The 21257-nt window shown below is 43.0% G+C and overlaps 1 protein-coding gene across 1 annotated transcript in view; it reads right to left on the reverse strand.

Annotated features, from left to right (window-relative positions):
• Nucleotides 1-16233, reverse strand: part of LOC124620085 (lachesin-like) — a 229745-nt gene extending 213512 nt beyond the window's left edge. Inside the window, exons 1-2 of the mRNA XM_047146754.1 lie at nucleotides 16191-16233; nucleotides 15939-16141 (exon numbers count right to left, since the gene is read on the reverse strand). Coding sequence (XP_047002710.1) covers nucleotides 15939-16141; nucleotides 16191-16233 — 246 coding nt within the window. The remainder of the gene's footprint in view (nucleotides 1-15938; nucleotides 16142-16190) is intronic.
• Nucleotides 16234-21257: the final 5024 nt, after the last annotated feature.

Consider the following 21257-nt stretch of genomic DNA (forward strand, 5'->3'; position numbering starts at 1 on the left):
AACGCTCTTATCTCCCCATAATCACAAGATCTCATTCACCTCATTCCATAGCTGTACCCATCCATGAAACAAAATCATTCTCAAACTCCTTCTGTGACGCTGCTGACCACTACTGTAGATAGCTACCCTGCACTCTCAGCTCAGTTCAGTGTCCCTTTGCCAGCATGGAAGCACTCCAATCGTAAATCTCATTACTTGTTCCCAAATCTTTTACGTACAGATAATCTCTTCATATCTTTGGCTACAGTCACGTAATAATGTTTGAAGGACATTTCCCCCATTTGACTCTAAAACTTCATTGTTTTTTATATTATTATAATGAATCGGCCTTAACCCATTATCAAGTACAACTGTGCTGGGTGTACAGTTACAGTATGTTGAGTGAAGTCATTGTCAAGGTATGATGAACAGGGTGTCCCATGTAGATAAGTAGAAAATCAATGAAATATAACTATCAGGCACAATGTTGGATTTAGGCAGTTTCCCTCATGCCACTAGGTGAATACCGGTCTGATGCATAAGTCTCGCCTGAGCTACACGATTCGCAAACATTTTGAAAATTTTTGTTCACTTCCACATAAATAAAACTCCACGCAGACAGTTCGGGTGCACATATTCCATTTGAGAGTGTGACGTAGTGGCGAGACGATGGCCATCCGGCTACCCATTGAACTAACCGTGCCATAATCCATTAGTAACCATGCCGACTCTGCTCTGATGTGGGACAAAGGATGAGGACAAGAAGAAGAAGAAGAAGAAGAAGAATATACGCTACAACACACGAAATGCAAGCGAGCTAACATCTTACAAGCAATCAAAAACTCAGAACAATAATGACAGAACCATTGACAGGAATAGTTCCTACATTAGAGTAAGGTAGTTTATATTCGCTCGTGAAAAACAAAACAACTAAGAATAAATACGTGCCTGTACATATATGCCCACCGGCAACAATGGAGGAGGAAAACAGAATGGGCGAAGGAGAGATAGTGGTATAGGTAGAGAAAAAAATGAGAAAACGAAAAGAGACAATATAACTGGGAAAGGCGGAAGCATTCGTTTTCCCGTTATGCAGAGAGAACTGGTCACATATATTAAATGTGTGATATTTCCGCTATCATGGTTTCGACCTTAAATAATTATCAAGCACAACTTTGTTGTGTGTATAATTGGACTTTGTTAAGAGAAGTAATCGTCAGAATGAGTACCAACTGATGTTCAATCGGTAGCTCAATTGTTTTATGACTGAAACATATGTTTGCTAACGAGTGGTTCAGTTCTATTATTGCAAGGAGAATCATGTAACATTTCACTTCTTACAACAACGGACAGGCAAAATAATCAAAAATTTAAGAGGTATTAAGCAGTTTTACTGGCAGCCGTTGTTCGTTTGGAAAAATGGAAATGAAGTCCCATGCTTCTTTACAGAGCGTAGGGGAACGATGCGGGAGACCCGCACCGCCTTACTAGGCAAGGTCCTAATGGAGGTGGTTTGCCGTTGCCTTCCTCCGACCGTAATTGGGATGAATGATTATGATGAAGACGACTCAACAACACCCAGTCATCTCGAGCCAGGAAAAATCCCTGACCCCGCCGGGAATCGAATCCGGGACCCCGTGCTCGGGAAGCGAGGACGCTACCGCGAGACTACGAGGGGCGGACTTGTTCGTTTATGAAATAATTTATTTTCTGGTACAATCATGTCAGCAAGATGTTACCGGCTTTGGTCATTAATGGTCAACCATAGATCATACGAAAGAAGTAGAAATTAAATCTTACGCAATGTGCTTTCTCAAAATTATTGTGTGTCAACTACATCCTCATATGATCTAAGGATAGCTGATGATGCCCGAAACAGATACTCCCTTTTTGATATTATATAATATTTTGTGAAAAAATAAACAATTTTTGATAAATATTTGAACTCTCACTGATATTTCCATCACGTCCTAGGGATAACAAGCGCTTGAGATAAAACATTTGTTCGCACTCTGAGGAGGAACCTCGCCACATCGTCTGACAGACGTGCACCTTATGAAGAGAGAAGGCCCAGGTTCCTCAGCCAGCAGCTATTGCACGCCAGGAGACACTGACCGATCTTGTTGGTGAGGTGTATGGAAGGGGCGGCGCCTATTCAAACACACTGTTAAACGAGAGATAAAAAGATATATGCAGCTTACCAAGCAATGGGGCGCTACCTAGAAACTATCCTTTTCAGGGCCTGCATGTGGTATGCAATGGACGCACTCACAGTGCCCAAGCGCCAAGTATTAACTGACAACAGGCAGTCTGATATGCGAGTGAGAGCCGTGTGGCAATAACTTGCTTGTAGTCTTCCTACATGAGATTTGAGGACAATGGAAAATATTTAATGACTATGTTGAACAACAATTTAGCGGCTCAGAAATAAAAAATGCTCAGCTAACGGGTCTGTGGCCACGCCCAGGGAGGTAGCTGTGACCAGTCCAAAGAGATCATCCCGGAGGTCATCTGTCGTTGCAACAGCGGAGGCGAAACTTCTGACTGGCATCTGAGGTTGCGTTGTTTGTAAGCAAGAGAAGAAACTGACAGTACAGGACACCTTCAGGCCAACAATTGCGATGGTAAGCATAGCTGCAGAAGCATCCTAGGACAGCGACGTCTCTGCTGCTAGCTATTTGCCGTTCCATGTAACTGGTGATGTTTGAATTCAGACATGTTTCAATCTTATCGTTGCGGCATGCATATCAGAGAAGCTATGATACCTCTCGGCAAAGTGCTAGAGTTTAAATGCCAGCTCCTATGAAGTACTTATCCTCTGATTTTAGGACTATTGTTCAGGAGGAAAGTATATTTTTTCGTATCTACAGCTCGATAAACCCTGAGCCTATTTTCGATGTTAATTATAGTTATTCTGATAATTATGATTAAGTAAAATATTATATGAAATGTCTGAAGTTTGCAGGTATGAATACACATTGAGTAGCGTTTGTATTTGTTTCATTATAGGTCGCGTATTGCAGCATATGAAATTTAGCCAATATATTGAAATTGTATTTCAAGTTGGGATCTGAAGACTATCTACTTCCATTCTCGAGGTATTGGGTTTTATGTCTGGCGTATAATGCACGCTTGGTGTGCCCAAAGCTATGTGCTTTGGGAATAACGTGGTTTTAACAATAATAACCAGCATCAAAATCAGACTAAGAGCAGCCGACCAGTTGCAAAGGTTTAAAGTACTGAATAACCAGCATAATCATCATATTTCATGAACCGTTCAAGATATGTAAATGAGTTTTTTAACGATACCATGTAAAGAGGCACATAACATTTTGGTCAAATGTGTAAGCAGACCTGAACCACGACTCTTTATAAAATTCAGTGCTATCTTCTTTGAATTCTCATAGCCAAAACCGAAGTTGGGCAAATGGGGTATCCAAATGACCTGAATGAGTTCTACTTTTGAAAAAAAAATGCGTGAAAGTAATCTGGGATATTCAGACAAACATCTTGATGTGTGGAAAAACTGAAGTATTTGACTATTTGACGCACAGTTGCTCCTGATTGTGCGAATGAGGTATCAGATATTTTACCTATTAAAATCCTAGCTATTTTACCCATGAAAAGTTACATTAATGTGATATGTAACTGTAAAAAACTGCTTCCCCCGAATCAAGTAGTTAATTAGGACATTTAGATAACAGAAGACATTAGGAAGCAAAATGACGTGTCAAATGTCATACTTTATGAACAGAACTGCAAAAGCTAAATAAATTAAAGATTTGGTCAAATGTTTTGTGAAGGGTTCTGTCTAAAAGCGAAATATGAAGTCATTTAAAGAAACATTTGACACAAATGATGCTCAAAACTATGTAGAGCTAACTAAGCTTATGAAATGTTTTTCTAACCTATCATATTTTTCTCTTCTACACAAATTGTTTCACAATACATTTGAGCAATTTTCAATAGAAAAGATGATTTATGCACAATTTATGCAGGCTATTCCTATTATTTGAAACATTTTCCTTGGAATCAGCGATGGTTCCTCATGCGATGTCAGTAATCAAATATCGGCAAAATTTCTTGGTAGTTCCATGTGTTTTATGAAGAATTTAGTGTGCCTCATATATTGGGATAGGTGTGTAAACACCTAATTTACCTTGGTAAGATATTGAAAACGTACTCTGAGATGGAACGTAAAGAGTATAGATAAAACTTAGTACACACAGGATGTGATGCGGTTGTAGTTAAGTTACTATGCTATCTCAGCTAAAATCTAAGCAGCGGTTCCTGTGTTCCAACCCAGGACACGTTGCATTGTTGATTAATAGCTAATTATGTTACTCCTAGACCACATGGATTTTAATTCAGCATTTAGTTTAATTCCGTACTTATCGCATAGCAAAGGACGCTATCCCGGGACCAAGGGCACCTTAATTCAGTTTTCTTCCAAACGTATCCCCTGTTGAAAGTTCTTGGACACATAAGAACCGCTCCATCTTAATCCATTGCTAAGAGAGTCACGCATATTTATGTGTGTCCTCGTATATCAGATGGAGATATAAAAGTTTAACTTTTTCGTAAAGATCCCTCTGTACAGTTCATGCACAACTGTTCTTGTTCGCCTTATTTTCCTACGTGAAACTGATTTTGGTGCCATAATCACGAGCAACATGATTGTACCGCTTATTGTCGGCAGTCCTAGAAACAGCTATTCGGCTGTTGCAGGGGGTGTTTGTCGCTCGCACAGCACGCACGAGCGTGTCGGCCGATACGGCTGCGTGTGGCAGCTCACGCAGGACGCGCGATCTGAGTGACAGTCATCAATGCGCCGCCGGACAGACAACGCAGGCAGCTGCCACAGGACCGTGCGCCGCCGGCTAACACCTCCATGCTTCCGGATCACGGGAGATGAGAGCAGCTGACACCTGCGCGCGTGCACGCTGGCTTCACGCCGCTGTCGGCATGTCACTAGCCGATTCCAGCGCGCCTACAGTTTCGCCTCCAGCAACCCGCTCAACGCCCGGTAATTGCACTACAGCTCCCTCTTCAAAGTCCATTTGCCAGTTCCATTTGTCTTTTACGCTACTGGCCATTAAAATTGCTACACTACGAAGATGACGTGCTATAGACGCGAAATTTAACCGATAGGAAGAAGATGCTGTGATGTGCAAATGATTAGCTTTTCAGAGGATTCACACAAGGTTGGCACCGGTGGAGACACCTACAAAGTGCTGACTTGAGGAAACTTTCCGACCGATTTCTCATACACACACAGCAGTTGACCGGCGAGGCCTAGTGAAACGTTGTTGTGATGCCTCGTGTAAGGATGAGAAATGCCTATCATCACGTTTCCGACTTTGACAACGGTCGGATTCTAGCCCATCGCAAATTGTGGTTTATCATATCGCGACATTCCTGCTCGCGTTGGTCGAGGCCAATGACTGTTAGCAGAATATGGAATCGGTGGGTTCAGGAGGGCTGGATCCCAACGGCCTCGTATCACTAGCAGTCGAGATGACAGCCATCTTATCCACATGGCTGTAACGGATCATGCGGCCACGTCTCGATCCCTGAGTCAACAGATGGGGACGTTTGTAAGACAACAACCATCTTCACGAACAGTTCGACGAACTTTGCAGCAGCATGGAATAGCATCTCGGAGACCATGGCTGCGGTTACCCTTGACGCTGCATCACAGACAGGAGCGCCTGCGATGGTGTACTCAACGACGAACCTGGCTGCACGAATGGCAAAACGTCATTTTTTCGGATGAATCCAGGTTCTGTTTACAGCATCATGATGGTCGCATAATTGTTTGGCGACATTGCGGTGAAAGCATATTGGAAGCGTGTATTCGTCATCGCCATACTGGTGTATCACGCGGCGTGATGGAATGGGGTGCCATTGGCTACACATCTCGGTCACCTCTTGTTCGCACTGACGGCACTCTGAACAGTGGACGTTACATTTCAGGTGTGTTACGACCCGTGGCTCTACCTTTCATTCGATCCCAGCGAAACCCTACATTTCAATAGGGTAGTGCACGACCGCATGTTGTAGGTCCTGTACGGGTCTTTCTGTATACAGAAAATTTTCGACTGCTGTCCTGGCCAGCATATTCTCCAGATCTCTCACCAACTGAAAACGTCTGGTCAATGGTGGCGGACCATCTGGCATGACACATTACGTCCGTCACAACTCTTGTTGAACTGTGGTATCGTGTTGCAGCTGCATGGGCAGCTCTACCTATACACACCATCCAAGCTCTGTCTGACTAAATGCCCAGGCGTATCAAGGCCGTTATTACGGCCAGAGGTAATTGTTCTGGGTAGTGATTTCTCAGTATCTATGCACCCAAGTTGTGTGAAAGTGTAATCACATGTCAGTTCTAGTATAATATATTTGTCCAATGAATACCCATTTATCATCTGCATTTCAATGGCCAGCAGTATAGCAGTTACGATTAAAAACGCTGATAGTGGCACAACGAATCTCGTTACTGATAATGGGCATTGCACGAGTAATAGTAGTTCCTAAACTGTACTTGTATAACGTGGGTCCAAAAGCAGTTTTGTTCCTAAAAATATATTTTTCTGATCAATTTTCCCACATTCTTGCCGCTCGCGATTCCAATCCATTTATTTAAGATGAACATTTTTCACTCAGGTGTTATTTACCATAATTATCAAATGCTTAAAATATCAACAGTGGGTTGTTATTTTCTAAAATTCGTTCTTTTGCGTACCATTCGTGAAGTAAATATAGCAGAGCTGAATTACTAGTGCTGTCATAAGAACCCATCGTCTTGCTTCGTAAAGTAGCTTGTGGAATGCAGGCAATGGTGTAGCCATCACGATCGTGACTACAATTGCAGTCGAATGAGCACCTTACATCGAAATTATATACGTTTGTAAATGAAAGAATTAACAAATGCAATCGTTTGTTATCAATTAAACATCGAGAAATGTTTGCATGACATGAAGAAGTGGAAGAACGGGTGAGTGTATATCGCACCATGAAATCACAGAAACCAGCATTTGTCGGCAATTCATGTTTGCTTGTCCTCAGTTAACTGTGCTGGCGTAAGCTCTCGCCAGCACACCAGTGGGTAAATATGTAGGCGAAGATCGATAGTAGGCGATGGATCAAGAGTAGCTGTCACGAGAGAGGCCAGAGACACCCTGACAAGCAACATGCTGCCACCGCCTTCTCAGCAGAATGTATTAGGCCCCCTCAGCTAACCAGAGGGCTTGACTCGACTCTCTAGTCTGGCTGCCGTCAGTTCAATTGTAGAGCGGGCTCAGATCGCATCAGTAGCTACGACGGTACATAGAGACCAGATTAGTTACCATAGCTGGACCAGCTGTGAGACTAAAATATCTAATAGCAAGGTTATCGATTTTGTCTGCAAGGGGACTATTACCGAAGAGGTTTTACTACACAATATGGTCTCTATTAAAGGTAAGTATCCAGTTCATGTAAATAAAGAACCGCATTAATCCACGTGTGCATTTGTGCTGTAGAAAGAGAAGACCGGTCACCCATAGCAACATCCACTCCCTTGCTTCCTTACAGTATAAGACTCTACTGTTGCGATGAGGATACTACATTGACAAGTTCGGTCGTTCATCACTAAGACTGCTACGGGTCCAAGAGTAACTGACCGTTTGCTCACCGCAACAAAGAAGGCGATGTCTTTTCGCTAGGAATAAAGCTCCCCGTACACAAGTTTCTATCCGTCTCTGTCAGGTGTCATAATACGCTGGGTCACATAAACATGGCCCCTTAAGGCACATTAACTAATCGTTAACATCAGTTCAGTAGCTATCCAGAAATTAAGTGATGAGACTAGCCTACAGTATGTATTTTCACACAATGTTGCCATCTTACAGTTTTTCCACTCTTTATCCATAGATTTTTCAGGAAACTACATAATGCTTATGCCTGATAAATTTCTAACTACATATAATATTTCTGCTGGTATATAGTCGGACAACTACGCTCTCATTGTGAGAGTTTCACAGATAGTTGAAAGCTTAGCTACAGGTTAAATCATTGCATTCATATGTTATTTACTTAATTTTGTGGAACAGAGAGTGACTTATTCGAATGAAAACAAGTTCCAGCCGAGTACATCCAGTTGAAAAATCAAGAATTAATCTTAAAACAGATGATATTAGGCAGCAAATTCTCCATAACGAGCACATTTTTATTTATGACGGAAACCAAGCTACTGAGCAGATACGGTTGGCACACATCGGTATGTTTTGAGGATCCTCTTTAACGCTGATACTAAGATATTGGGAAGAGAAAGCAACTCTCATAGGGCTTTAACGGGGTGTCGGTTGATAGCATAAATTCCAAGTAAGTTTTATCTCGAGGGAAAGTCGCAAGTGATTAGTAGCAGTGACATATTACAGTTTATTAAAACAATGTGATCATCGAATTGACATTATATTTGGAATTTCAGCGGTGTTGTTGCCTGGAAGACTGTGCCACTGCCGAAAATGTGGCTCTGGGGTGTAGCCCACTACATCCAGAAGAATTTTAACAGTGTGGTTGCTGACCAAAGTATACTACATAAAATGCCACCATCATCGTGGACCAGAAATATCTTTAATTTTACTGTGATAGCGGGTATCCAATAATTTACAATGTGATGCACGCATCAGAACAGCTCTCTACACCGCTGTAGCTAGTATAGCTTCTATGGTATCTGGTGCTATATTTGTACGAAGAGACACCTGCTGTTGCCTAGTAAGATGGCAATAAATGTGGCTCTAGCTGTCGTTACATAATTTCATAATTCCAATGTTCGCTATCCTTGATATGTTACACGAGCTGTCTATTACCCACATACGGAATTTTAGTGACGTATAGTTGCCACTCTTTGAAAACATTTAAGAATGAGATTATCACTCTTATTGACATAAAGTGCTCCAGATGCCATTTCTGTTGTAATTTCGTAAACCTACCCGGTTTAGACTCCATTACGGGCTATTTTCTAATGTATTAAGTGACTATCCGGAGAACTGAACATATATGTAATATAAGAAACATTTATTGCATGCCCGTTGTTTGGGAGTGTTCCTGCGTTGTTGTCTTCTCGTCGTGTTTGTCACCTCCGCTCCTGCTTGCTTGCCTCGTGTTGTGGCGTGGTCGGTCTTAGTGTATGTGGTCCGCTACTTGTTAGTCTGTCCTGTCTGTTCGTTGTGAGCGATACCTACAGCGCCTCTCCCTCCGCCCGCGTGGTGGCTTGTACCCGGGATAAACACGAAATGCACTTGAAAATTGCTTGATACGAAGCGGGATTTGTGAATAAAAATACAAGATATTTTCCACAGGCCTGTTGTTACACCCCTTAAGTAAGATTATCGAGAAATGCGACCAGGTTTTCGAACCCCCAGAACAATCTAAATCTACATCTACATCTATATCTGCGTCCTCTTATATAAAAAGGCATGGCGACGTGAGTCTCCTACAGTATGGCATAGCACCACAGCTGGCACTCCTATTGCGCCCGATCGGCAACTTGGTGGTACAGGTAAGATTTGGAAGGAATGACGTTTTTCTCTCTATGGAGGTATCAGAAATAATTGTATTCCACTTGACAATGGCCAAGGACTACTTGGTTGAAAGCTCGTCGCACTGCTAATCTTTCATTCAATGTAGACAGGAGTGTTTGTTAAATTGTTTCCGAAAAATAGGCCGTTTTCCGGCACAGTAACAAGATATTTCAACAACAATTTCCCTTCAAAAGAAGAAAGTAGTAGATCACTCCGAAAAGTTTTTTTATGAAAACACATACTCACTGATTTGTCGTTGACAATTTGTTTTCGTCAAACAATTTTCAGTGCTACAATGAAAAGTAATTTTCTTCCTCCCATTTCTTCGTGTGATTTCTCCTCCAGTCTACAGAGCTTGGATTTCCTAAATTCCCTTCGTAAGGGGAGAGCAATAGTTCACTTTGCAAAAGGTTTCTGAGAAAATTACGTATTCACTGATTTCTTGTTAACAGTTTGGTTTCGTCAAACAATTCTCAGTGCCACAATGAAAAGTGATTTTCTTCCCTGTTTTACTTTGTGTGCTTTCTCCTCTAGTCTACAGAGGTTGGGTGGAATTTCCAAAATACGACTTTAAAGATAATTAGTGGTAGAAGAAATATCTCTAGGAAGGACAACATAATTTCTTTTCTTTATAGGACCATTGGCTACACATGCACGGCTATACTAGCTGTCTTTTATCGAGTCAAAATTTACATACCGAAAAAATCGAATATTCGCGCCAAATCAGTTGAATTATTTTTCAAATCATTAAAAAAGTGTTGAATATTTTTTGTCAGTCATACTTCAGGTCAGCATTCAGAAATGAATGCGGATTTTTTCCAGTTAGGTTGTTATTAATTTGATCCTTCTTTCTTGTCACAACCGCTTTCGGCTTATGAAGCACTGATAACCTTTAAATTTCCTACATGTCTAAATTAGTAGCGTCTTCATAAGACCGTTTGGCTATGGTATGTAACGTGAAAAAGGAGCATTAAAAAATTCGGCACATTTCGTACAGATATCGCATTCGTAGTTATTCGCTCACGTAAAACACAATATGACTTGAATGTATTCGCAATGCGAATAGAAATAATCCATTTGATAAGGCTGTCATTCGCGGCAGTGTCTGTTCCTTCAGACACGCAGGCGTGCCTAAGAATTTGCAAAGTACATCGTGTAATACATTCTGCAAATACCAAAATATAACAGTTATTCTAGTATGCCGCTAGTGTCAATTACTGCACACAGTTATGATTGACGATTATATATTCTGTATTGTTCACTTACTCGAATTTTTCGTCGGTGGTTGGTGTTAGTATGTTCTCCACATGGAGAATTCTCAAAAGAAGGAGCGTCGAGTGTGAAATCAACGGACAATTCCGCAGTGTTGAATGTATGGTAACGAGAATCCTTACGAGCCCACACCAGCTCAGGAGTACATCTCGCAGACTGTAACTCGTCAAAAATATGTTGTAATCGCCTGTTATTCCAGCCATTCGGTTTGAACAAAGCGTAAAATTTAACATTTCTTTGAAGGGTTCTGTAACGGAAACTTTCAAATCAAATGAGCTGACTAGGCTACTAGATGTTACGTGGCAACATAAAAACATTAGTGTCAACAGGACCTTCCGTTACGAACCGTTTAGACAATCCTTCATAGCACTGAGAAATTCTGTTCCTTGGGTCAAACTCTGATGCAAGGTCATATCGAGTTATTCAAGCAGCTCTCACGTTTTCTGTTCGTCCGTGTCTCTATTGAACATGCCATGCTACGTCTGCTCATTTTCGCCATAAGAGATGGTGGTCAATCGCTCCTAGTTCTGAAGTGGACGGCTCCACTGAATCTCATGGCCATTCGTTCCAGTAACGTTCACAATACAATAGTCACATAGTCATGTTTTTGTTGCAGAGGAACGTAGTGGATGGTCTTGGAAGTACGGATCTCGGGGAAGTTTTGTGGAGTTTTAAAGAGCCTGTTCCTACCCAGTGCTACAAAAACCCGTACACTTCCTGCGATGCACGAACACAGCTGTCCCGTGGCCACTGCTGCCTCCAAATGATGTCCCACCGCCTTCAGATGCGACAAGAAGTCACGCAGGAGGCCTGTGACCAAGATGTAAAATGGAGACCACTTCTTACGTCACTAGAAATGAACTGGCCATGTTGTTCAAAAATTCTTATATCTCGAGTGCGGCCCTTCTTCAGAATGTCCGCCCAACAGTACACTGCTACACTTGTGACAGAGTCAAATAAATTCAAGAACCCTTTGACTCTCACCCCTGCGTGGCGTTTGTTTAAATGGCTTGTAGTTCTGTGAACCCAGCCGAACCCCTTTTGTTCTATTTTAAACCCACTGCTATGGCTATATTTATTACGTATCACAAGGCTGTTTAAACTTTGTCCTCTACGCTACTGTGAATCTCTTTTTGAAAGAAGTGTATGCATGTTTTTCAGTTATATCAACATATTTCAACATTGTTAGTTTCCTTCACGGTGGTGTTCTGTTTTCTTACTTTATGGTTGTTCATGAATGACAGCTGATACTCGCTGATCCAATTGTTCCGACATACGCAGGGACGTTACATTACAGCAAGCTTTGTCTCTTAGGACTGATTAGACTCTCAACGTTAGACAGATTTTTATGTTTATGGAATACACTATAAAACAAGAAAAGTGACATACCACGACGGAACCATCCGAATGGCATTGGAATCGCTACATGTGATGTATATCTACAGTAAAATAAATGATTGCGATTTCAGAAAAAACTTATGACTTTTTTCAGTGGAAATAGGTTCCCAAATCGATCAAGTCATTAATGCTTCGGTCAACCGCTGGACCTTATGCAAGCAGTTATTCGGCTTGGCGCTGATTGATAGCGTTGTTGGATCTCCTCCTGGGGATATGCTGCCAAATTCTGTCCGACTGTAGAGTTGTCAAAATCCCAAGCTGGGAAAGGCCCTGCTCGTAATGCTTCCAGCATTCTCAACTCCGGCGACCTTATGGCCAATGTAGGGTTTTACTGGCACAAAGATAAGCAGTAAAAACCCTCGAATACTCTGGCGGAAAGAAACGGGGCGTAGAATATCGTCAGCGTATCGCTGTGCTGTAAGAGAGCCGCGGGGTGACAACCAAAGACTGTCGGGCCGTATGGCGGTATCCCAACGCTGCCCAGTGAGTCTCCAACACGTCTTCGGCCTGTAATCTTATTGATTGGAATGGATTTGCCTCCGTTTGATGAGTTCCACTTCGAAATGTTCCCCGGGTTCTAGCAATATCGTGTCTGGGTACAGCCAGACAACCAGGGCTCATGGTCACTTGCCCTCTCCCCGATTGAGAACGTTTGGTGGATTATGGGCGGGGCCGTCAGACCAGCTCTGTATTTTGACGTTATGACGCGCCAGTGGGACAAATTTGGCATGATATCCCCCAGAAGGATATCTTACAATTGTATCAGTCAGTGACAGGTCGAATAACCGCATGAATAATGGTCAGAGGTGAGCCAACGCAACGTTGACTCGCTCAGCCTGTGAAATCCTTTCTCTTGAGTAAATCATCCACTTCCTCTGCAACTGTAATCATTTGTTTAGCTGTACATGTACATTACATCTACCGATATCCGATCCACTCGGATAATTCGTTTTGCGTCGTACTTTCACTTTTTTTATTCTTTTATTTTCATAGAATGTACGAATAACTAATCCTCATGTTCTAATTTTCCTTGGCATAAGGCTTTATACAACAATTTTTCGTTACTAATTGGACAACGTTGTCCTGTTTGTAAGAACCCTGTAGTTTAAGTTTTGTACTTCTCTTCCGTAGATGCACCGATGTTTAGTGTTACAATACAGATGCACACATTATTAGAAAACCCAGTGGTGTATTAAGGACTCAGTCGGCGCAGTGACACCATCTTTGTAATAAAGGTGCTTCTCTCCATCACTGCTGTCTTCCTTTATCTACCAGCCAGCATGGGTGATTATGTAATCCAGTACTTGGGCTGATTTTGTTGCTTCACATTTTTTGGTTCTTTCTATGGATTTTGCAGTGTGATTGGTTTCTTACTTCCCCATTATGCTGGTTCTCCCCAACCCTTCTCCCTCTCCTGTTAGCCTCACTTTCCAAGTCCATCGGTCCCAATTGAGCCGTTTATGCATTAATGTACTATTGCTTATACGTTTTTGAATTTTTTGTATTGAGTTTCATGTGTAGGTCTTTGTTCCGGTTTCTGTACAAATTTTACAAACGGTTGTTATCTAGCTGTTTATTTCGTTCTATGGACGTCAGTAGCGCCACTTTACGGTACCCACACAGCCACACCACCTGCTGGTTTATTATGGTAGTTAGGTTTTGTAATGGCCACTCCCCATGAGCTGAGTACTGATTGTGAGGGCGTAGGTATGTGACGTTATACTTTGTGCAGGTAACTGTTAGTATGATTATTTTATTTTTTGAAAATTTTTGTAATAATTTCGGTATTTATACTCACAATGACTATTCATGTTTACGCATGTACTCACGAGTTTGTATTGTTTGTATTTTGTTTTGCAGATATCCTGAGGATGGGATGCCCTGAAACGCTTGGTATAAAAATTTTGGAGCACTGACGTAGGAAGTGCTCTAAGTGTCACATCATCTGCCTCTTTCGTGGGCCATGTTCAGGACATCCACAAGATGCTCCAACAAATGTAGCTTCACAGTGCATAATAGAGCGATACTAATAAAATTATGTTATCTACGCCGGAATCATCGTACATCACTGGTGTTTACTCTTATGGTGGATATAGCTGAATTGAACTTTCCCGAAGACAGCCACACTTCCAAGCATGATTGCCTTCTATTGACAACTTGGCTTCACAGCCCGTGACTAATAAAATCTTGTAATTTGAGAGTTTACTACAGATTGTATTCACTATGATTAGTTATGTTTAAGCAAAAATCTGTTTCTGTGCACCATAAGCTGGTGTCATTAAGTATACTATTTACTGGTGTGGAGAAGAAAGGGCACAAATGGAAAATTGCCTTGGAACAGAATATGTATGAAGACCAGGAGATGGCAAATGTTTATACACCACATCCGGGAAACTGGAGTTGGAAAACGATGATGGTGTTGATCATGATAGTAACAATCGAATCTCTTCAAACATTTAAAAAGTTAGAACCATATAATCGAGAAAATCGAAACTACGTTTCAAATCTTGCGTGTAATACCATATGACTTGCCATGAAAATGCTGGAAAAACTGAAACATACATACACATATACACATGACAAATTATCCGCAAAACATCAAACATAAATATTACCTACAATATTTTATTGACATTCTAGAACGTGCCAAAGGATAAAAAATAAACAACCAAAGATTCCACAGACCACTAAATTATCTGTAACTCAAACAATACCGCTGAATAGCTGTAATCTAGAAACACACAGCATTGTTGAGACCTGTCAGTTGTGAAATTACTACGTGACTTTATTTTGCCATCATAAAGAACAGCGGCAGTTGATATCAGGATTCATCAATAATGCAATATGTATGTCTTTCACGAATAGACGTAAGTATACATGTACAAATAACCCTGTATACAAATATACATGTACAAATATCCCTGTATACAAATATTGCTGAAGTAAATGAAATTTACCAGTTGTAGTATTCGCAGGTGTAGGAAAGACAGCTAAAATAGGGCTGATGTACGAAATGTAATTAAACTATTAGCAGGTAACTGGGAAGTGTGGTGTGCGTACTGTAAGACCTTCGGTACACACACCATCAGATTATTTGGCTTGTCGCACTAACGAAGTAGGCGAGTGTCAGCAACATGTCTCATGGTCTTATCATGGCGTGTTTATCTTCTGCCGTTAGGTCAGGCGATAGAAATGCCTCTTGCACGCTTAGAGTAGCAGATTGACGGTGACCAACTTTAAACAGATCTTGATTAATTATCACACACAAGTGTGATCTGTGAGGAGAAAAGGTTCTATGTTAGCAGCAATCTCATTGGCTGCGTTACATATTATTACGCTGATCGGCGGAAGCAGAATTTGGTCCGTCTCTAAGGCAGCGCCATCTCGTAGTGCGGAGACAGACGGGCGCTGCGCCTGCGCTGTTGTGCTCAGCAGGGCGCGCTCTAGTGGGAAAGTTGTGTGTGCGCTGACTACGCAGAACTATGTACACAACAGAAAGATTTAGTTTAAACATGACTGATACGAGGAAGGTATTCTCTGAAAAGGAAGTATATGCACTGACGCAACTACATGGTGAGATAACACCTGGAACTAGCTTAATAGCTCGAAATAGCGACCATGGCGAAAGGATAATTTTGATACCAGTAGAGGTGGAAAACATTGTCGTTACCAGAAACCTGTCGTACATGATGTATGGCAGAGGACGTGATGTGGACTGACCTTGTACTTGCCCAGGTGGTCCACCACGCAGCTGAGGATGACCTCCTTGCCAACAGGCGCGGTCAGGTTACCAACGGGCGCCACGAACTCTGGCTCTGGTGGCACCAGCCGGGGCGGAGACCACGTGTCTGCCACTGCAACAGGTGAGAGGCGGAGCCAGGTGTCAGCCACTGTGCGACTTGAGATCCACTGTGCTTGTGAGCCTGATATAAAAGCCAGAGATTGTGTTATGTACAGGGATTTTTTACTCACAAACAATATGACAAAAATGTAAAGTGGAGTTAAGTACACACATCAAAAATGTTTCACACAACCCTATTTCCCAGAACCCCTGAAGATGGTCGTCGACTACCGATAGTGTGTAACAGATGCAGTCCCCTAAACTGTTCAGAGGTTTCGCTAAGCCCGCCCAAAGATGCAACCAATCATCCATGAGCAGCACCTATTAGACGGAGGGGGTCCGACAGCCGATCAGTGCCAGCCATTCCACAGGGAAGGAGGTACACGGCTCGTGTTGACTGTAGTACAATCATGCCTAGACGGTCAATCTCGGTCAATCACGTCCGCATTGTTACTTTGTGCCAGAAAGCCTTTCAGTGAAGGAAATGTCCAGGCGTCTCGAGTGAACGAAAGGCATGTTGTTCGGACTTGGAGGACACACAGACAGACCGGATTCTTTGATGACAAGTCTCTCTCAAGCCGCCCAAGGGCTACTACTGCAATGGATGAATCACCACTACCTATGGATCATGGCTCGGAGGAATCTTGAAAGCAACGCCCCCATGATAAATAATTCTTTCGTGCAGCCATATGACGTCGTGTTACGACTCAAACTGTGCACAATAGGCTGCTTGATGCTCAACTTCACTCCCGACGACCACAGCGAGGTCCATCTTTGCAACCAAGGCAATATGAAGCGCGGTACAGATGGGCAGAACAACGAATGGAGTGGCATCACGTTGTCTTCGCCGATGAGTGTCGCATATGCCTTCAACCAGACAATCGTCGTGACTGGAGAAAACCCGTCCAGGCTGAACGCCTTAGACACACTGTCCAGCGAGTGCAGCAAGGTGGAGGTTCCCTGCTTTTTTTGGGTGGCATTATGTGTGGCAGATGTATGCCGCTGGTGGTCATGGAAGGCGCCGTAACGGCTGTATGATACGTGAATGCCATCATCCGACCGCTAGTGCAAGCATATGGGCAGCATATTGGCGTGGCATTCGTTTTCATGGACGCTAATTCACCTCCCCATCGTACAAATCTTGTGAATGGCATCCTTCAGGGTAACGACATCGCTCGACTAAAGTTGCCAGCATATCCTCCAGAAATGAACCCTATCCAACATGCCTGGGATAGATTGAAATGGGCTGTGTATGGACGACGTGAGGGATCTACTCCGAATCGCCGTTGAGGAGTGGGACAATCTGGACCAACAGTGCCTTCTTGAACTTGTGGATAGTATGCCAGGACGAATACGGAAATGCATCAGTTCAAGAGGACGGGCCACTGGGTGTTAGAGGTACTGGTGTGTACAGCTATCTGGACCATCACCTGTTGAAGTCTCTCTGTATGGTGGTACAGCATGCAATGTGTGGTTTTCATGAGCAATAAAAAGGGCGGAAATGATGTTTATGTCGATGTCTATTCTAATTTTCTGTACAGGTTTAGAAACTCTCGGAATCGAGGTGTTGCAAAACTTTTTTTGATGTGTGTTTTTGGCACCACGAGAGGCGGACCCACCAGTATGAAAGCAGGCAAGGTGTATCGCGTTTTCAGTAGAGGGCGATAAGAGTTGATTGAGTCTGTCAGTGGAGCTCAGAGACTTCGAATGCAGCCGGTATTTCGATATTTCCTGAGTAACCTATTAATCATGGAATTCCAACCCTTCTAAAACAGCGCAATTAAAGAGTTGATGTGATAGAAGCGCAAATGCCAAACATAACCGCAGCTAAATCATTACAACCAGACTGGGACCGTCGAGCACTGCTGAGGGTGGTTGCATGAATCCCATGGTATCAGCGGAAAGGGTCATTTGTGAGTTCCAACTTGCTACCAGTATTTCAACAACCACAATGATTGTACATAGGAAGGAAGTTTAGACGAATGGCATACAAACTTCGAGCAGCTCCTCATAAACAACAGATTTCTACTGTCATTGTTAAGCGACACTTGAGGTGCTGCAAAGAGCGACATCTCTGGACAGTATCAACATGACAGTCAAACATATGTCTTTGAGGCAATGTCTGAGGGACCTGAACCCACTGTAACATCTTTGGGATGGGTTGGAAAGTCGACTTCACCGAGACACCAGCGTCCAGTATCACTACCTCCTCTACTTTCTGCTCTTGAGGAAGAACGGACGTCCATTCCTTCAGAGGTACTCAGAACCCTCATCAACCAGATGCACACAACGAAGGATACACGCATTCTGTATTAACGTTCACGTGTAGGTGTCTAGCTACTCCTGATAAGATATTGTGGACTGACGCTATTATACAGTTTGGACACTCATTCTGCACGAAAGAATAAGTACCAGTAATCAGTTTCATTAATCACATAAGAAGAGTTTTGTGAATAACACCAGGCTGTAGTCTTAAAACGCGACTAGGTAATTAATAAAAAGGGAAACGTACAGGTTTCAGACTTTACAAAAAGCAGTATGAGCACATTTTGAAGTTCATTCTGGCTATGAATAGCCTTCAAGCAAATCTCGTTCACCAGCGGATACTGACACCATGAATCGGACAGAACTGTCCATAAACCCGTAAGAGTCCTGGAAAGGAGAGGGAGGGTGGGACGGGGTCGAGATTTTTTTCTGAACAATACATTGCAGAACATCCCAGACAACCTCAATGATGTTCATGTGTGAGGAATTTGATGGCCAGCGGAAGTGTTTAAACTCCGAAGATTGTTCCTGGAGCCACACTGTAGCAATTCTGGACACGTGGGGTGTCGAATTGCTGGAATTGTCCAACTACGTCGGAATGCACACTGGACACGAATGCTTACGTGCTACCCGACAGAGTCGTAACTAGACGTTACAGGGTCCCATATCACTCGAACTTCACACACTCCAAACCATTACAGAGCCTGCACCGGCTTGAACAGCCCCCTGCCGACATGCAGGGTCCATGGATTCATGAGACTGTCTCCATACCCGTACACGTCCATCCGCTCGATACAATTTTAAACGAGACTCGTCCGACCAGGCAACATGTTTTCAGTTATCCACAGTCCATTGTCGGTGCTGACGGGCACTAGCGAGGCGTTAAGCTTTGTGTCGTGCAGTTAAAAATGGTTCAAATGGCTCTGAGCACTATGGGACTTAACTTCTGAGGTCATCAGTCTCCTAGAACTTAGAACTACTTAAACCTAACTAAACTAAGGACATCACACCCATCCATGCTCGAGGCAGGATTCGAATCTGCGATCGTAGTGGTCTCGAGGTTCCAGGCTGTAGCGCCTCGAACCACTCGGCCACCTCGGCCGGCTGTCGTGGAGTCATCAAGGATACACGAGTGGGCCTTCGGCTCCAAAAACCCATGTCGATGATGTTTCGTTGAAAGGTTTGCTTTCTGACACTGGCTGATGACCGAGCATTAAAATCTGTAGCAATCTGCGGAAGTGTTGCACTTCCGTCACTTCGAACGATTGTCTTCAGTCGTCTTTTGTCCCATTCTTGAATTATGTTTTTCCGCCCGCAGCGAAGTCGGAGGTTTGATGTTTTCCGGATTCCTGATATTCACGCTACACTCTTGAAAAGGTCGTACGGGAAAATCCCCACTTCATCGTTACCTTGGAGGTGCCATGTCTCATCGCTTGTGCGCCGACTGTAACACCAGTTCAGAGGAATATCAATCTTGATAACCTGCCATTGTAGCAGCAGTAACCGATTTACCAACTGCGCCAGACTCTTGTGTTGTATAGGCGTTGCCGACCACTGCGCCGTATTATTCCTGTTTACATATCTCTGTATTTGAATACGCATCTCTGTACCAGTTTCTTTGGCGCTTCAGTGTATAAAAACATTAGAAATGTAGCATGTAGACGGACGTATTTAAAAATAAAAGAAAAATTAAACATCATAAACACAATACAACCAGGGGTAAGTACAGTAGTACCAGTAGATCAGTGACATAAAATGCACAAGAGAGCAGTAATGAAAATTTGATGTCCAAGTAGAGGTCTGTACGCTAATTAAAACACAAAATTACGCAGACAGTTACAACCGCGTTGATGCCAATGGTAATGGAGGCCTCGCAAACTCTTAAAGAAAGTTTTGATACTTGTGGCTTTATTCAAATGTGTGTGGGACTTCATAAGGGACCAAACTGCTGAGGACATCGGTCCCTAGATTTACGCATTACTTAAACTAACTTAAGCTAAGAGTAACACACACACCCATGCCCGAGGCGGGACTCGAACCTTCGGTGGGAGGGTCCGCGCAGCCCGTGACATGGCGTCTCAAACCACGCTGCCACTCCGCGAGGCGCTTGTGGCTTTCAAACAGTTTGAGAGCAAGGTACGAATGTATTATCAAAATGGTGGAGTAAAACAGGCACACTGGTGGGAAGGGGCTAACCACAACCGATATAGTTGCGCGGGACAACACCCGAGGCGATTCGTGGTCGAGACGTTAGGTTGTAAGGCCGCCAGGTGACCGTTCTTAGAGTGCTCATAGACGTGCCATTCACAGTCACGAGCGTAATAAACAGCCTTCCGTAAGGGTTTGATGTTGTGTGTAGCTGCTTTTCTGTAATGCTCCTCCTGGCAAAGTGGTCAACATTTTCATTATGACGACATCAGTCTGTTAATCGAAAGTAAATGGACGCCAATGCCCAAGTTTTGCGCGCCTCTTATGGCCGCCAAGAATGTAGAACATATCTTTTGCTCTGTTTGTCAAACGCGGGATGCTGCAATCTATGCAGCACATTTGGAGAGTGTAGAAATATCACGACGAACTTGAATGTCCGGGTACTATATAAAATGGCTTCCCAGAAGGCAAGTAACTAGGCCGTGTAGATAGCAGATTCAGGTGGAAGACATTTGGTAGGCGCCAGCAGAGGGCTAAAGAAGGCGCGACCAAACCCAGCTCAGAACCGTTCGTATAGATATGAAAGTATTGCGGCCATTTTATGCTGAGAGCATGCTCGAAGTCGCGAATGATGTTGATCTCCGTTCGGAAATCGAACTGCAGGTCTGACACTGGGGCTAGAGTGAAGAAAAGCCTAAAAGAAAAACAAAAACTGGGAAGTTATGTGTCCTGTAGAACGAGTAGAAAGAGATGTAAAGCCAACGATTTCATACAAGAAGAGACAC

Source organism: Schistocerca americana, chromosome 6, assembly GCF_021461395.2.
Source record: "Schistocerca americana isolate TAMUIC-IGC-003095 chromosome 6, iqSchAmer2.1, whole genome shotgun sequence".
In the NCBI taxonomy this organism is placed as follows: Eukaryota; Metazoa; Arthropoda; class Insecta; order Orthoptera; family Acrididae; genus Schistocerca; species Schistocerca americana.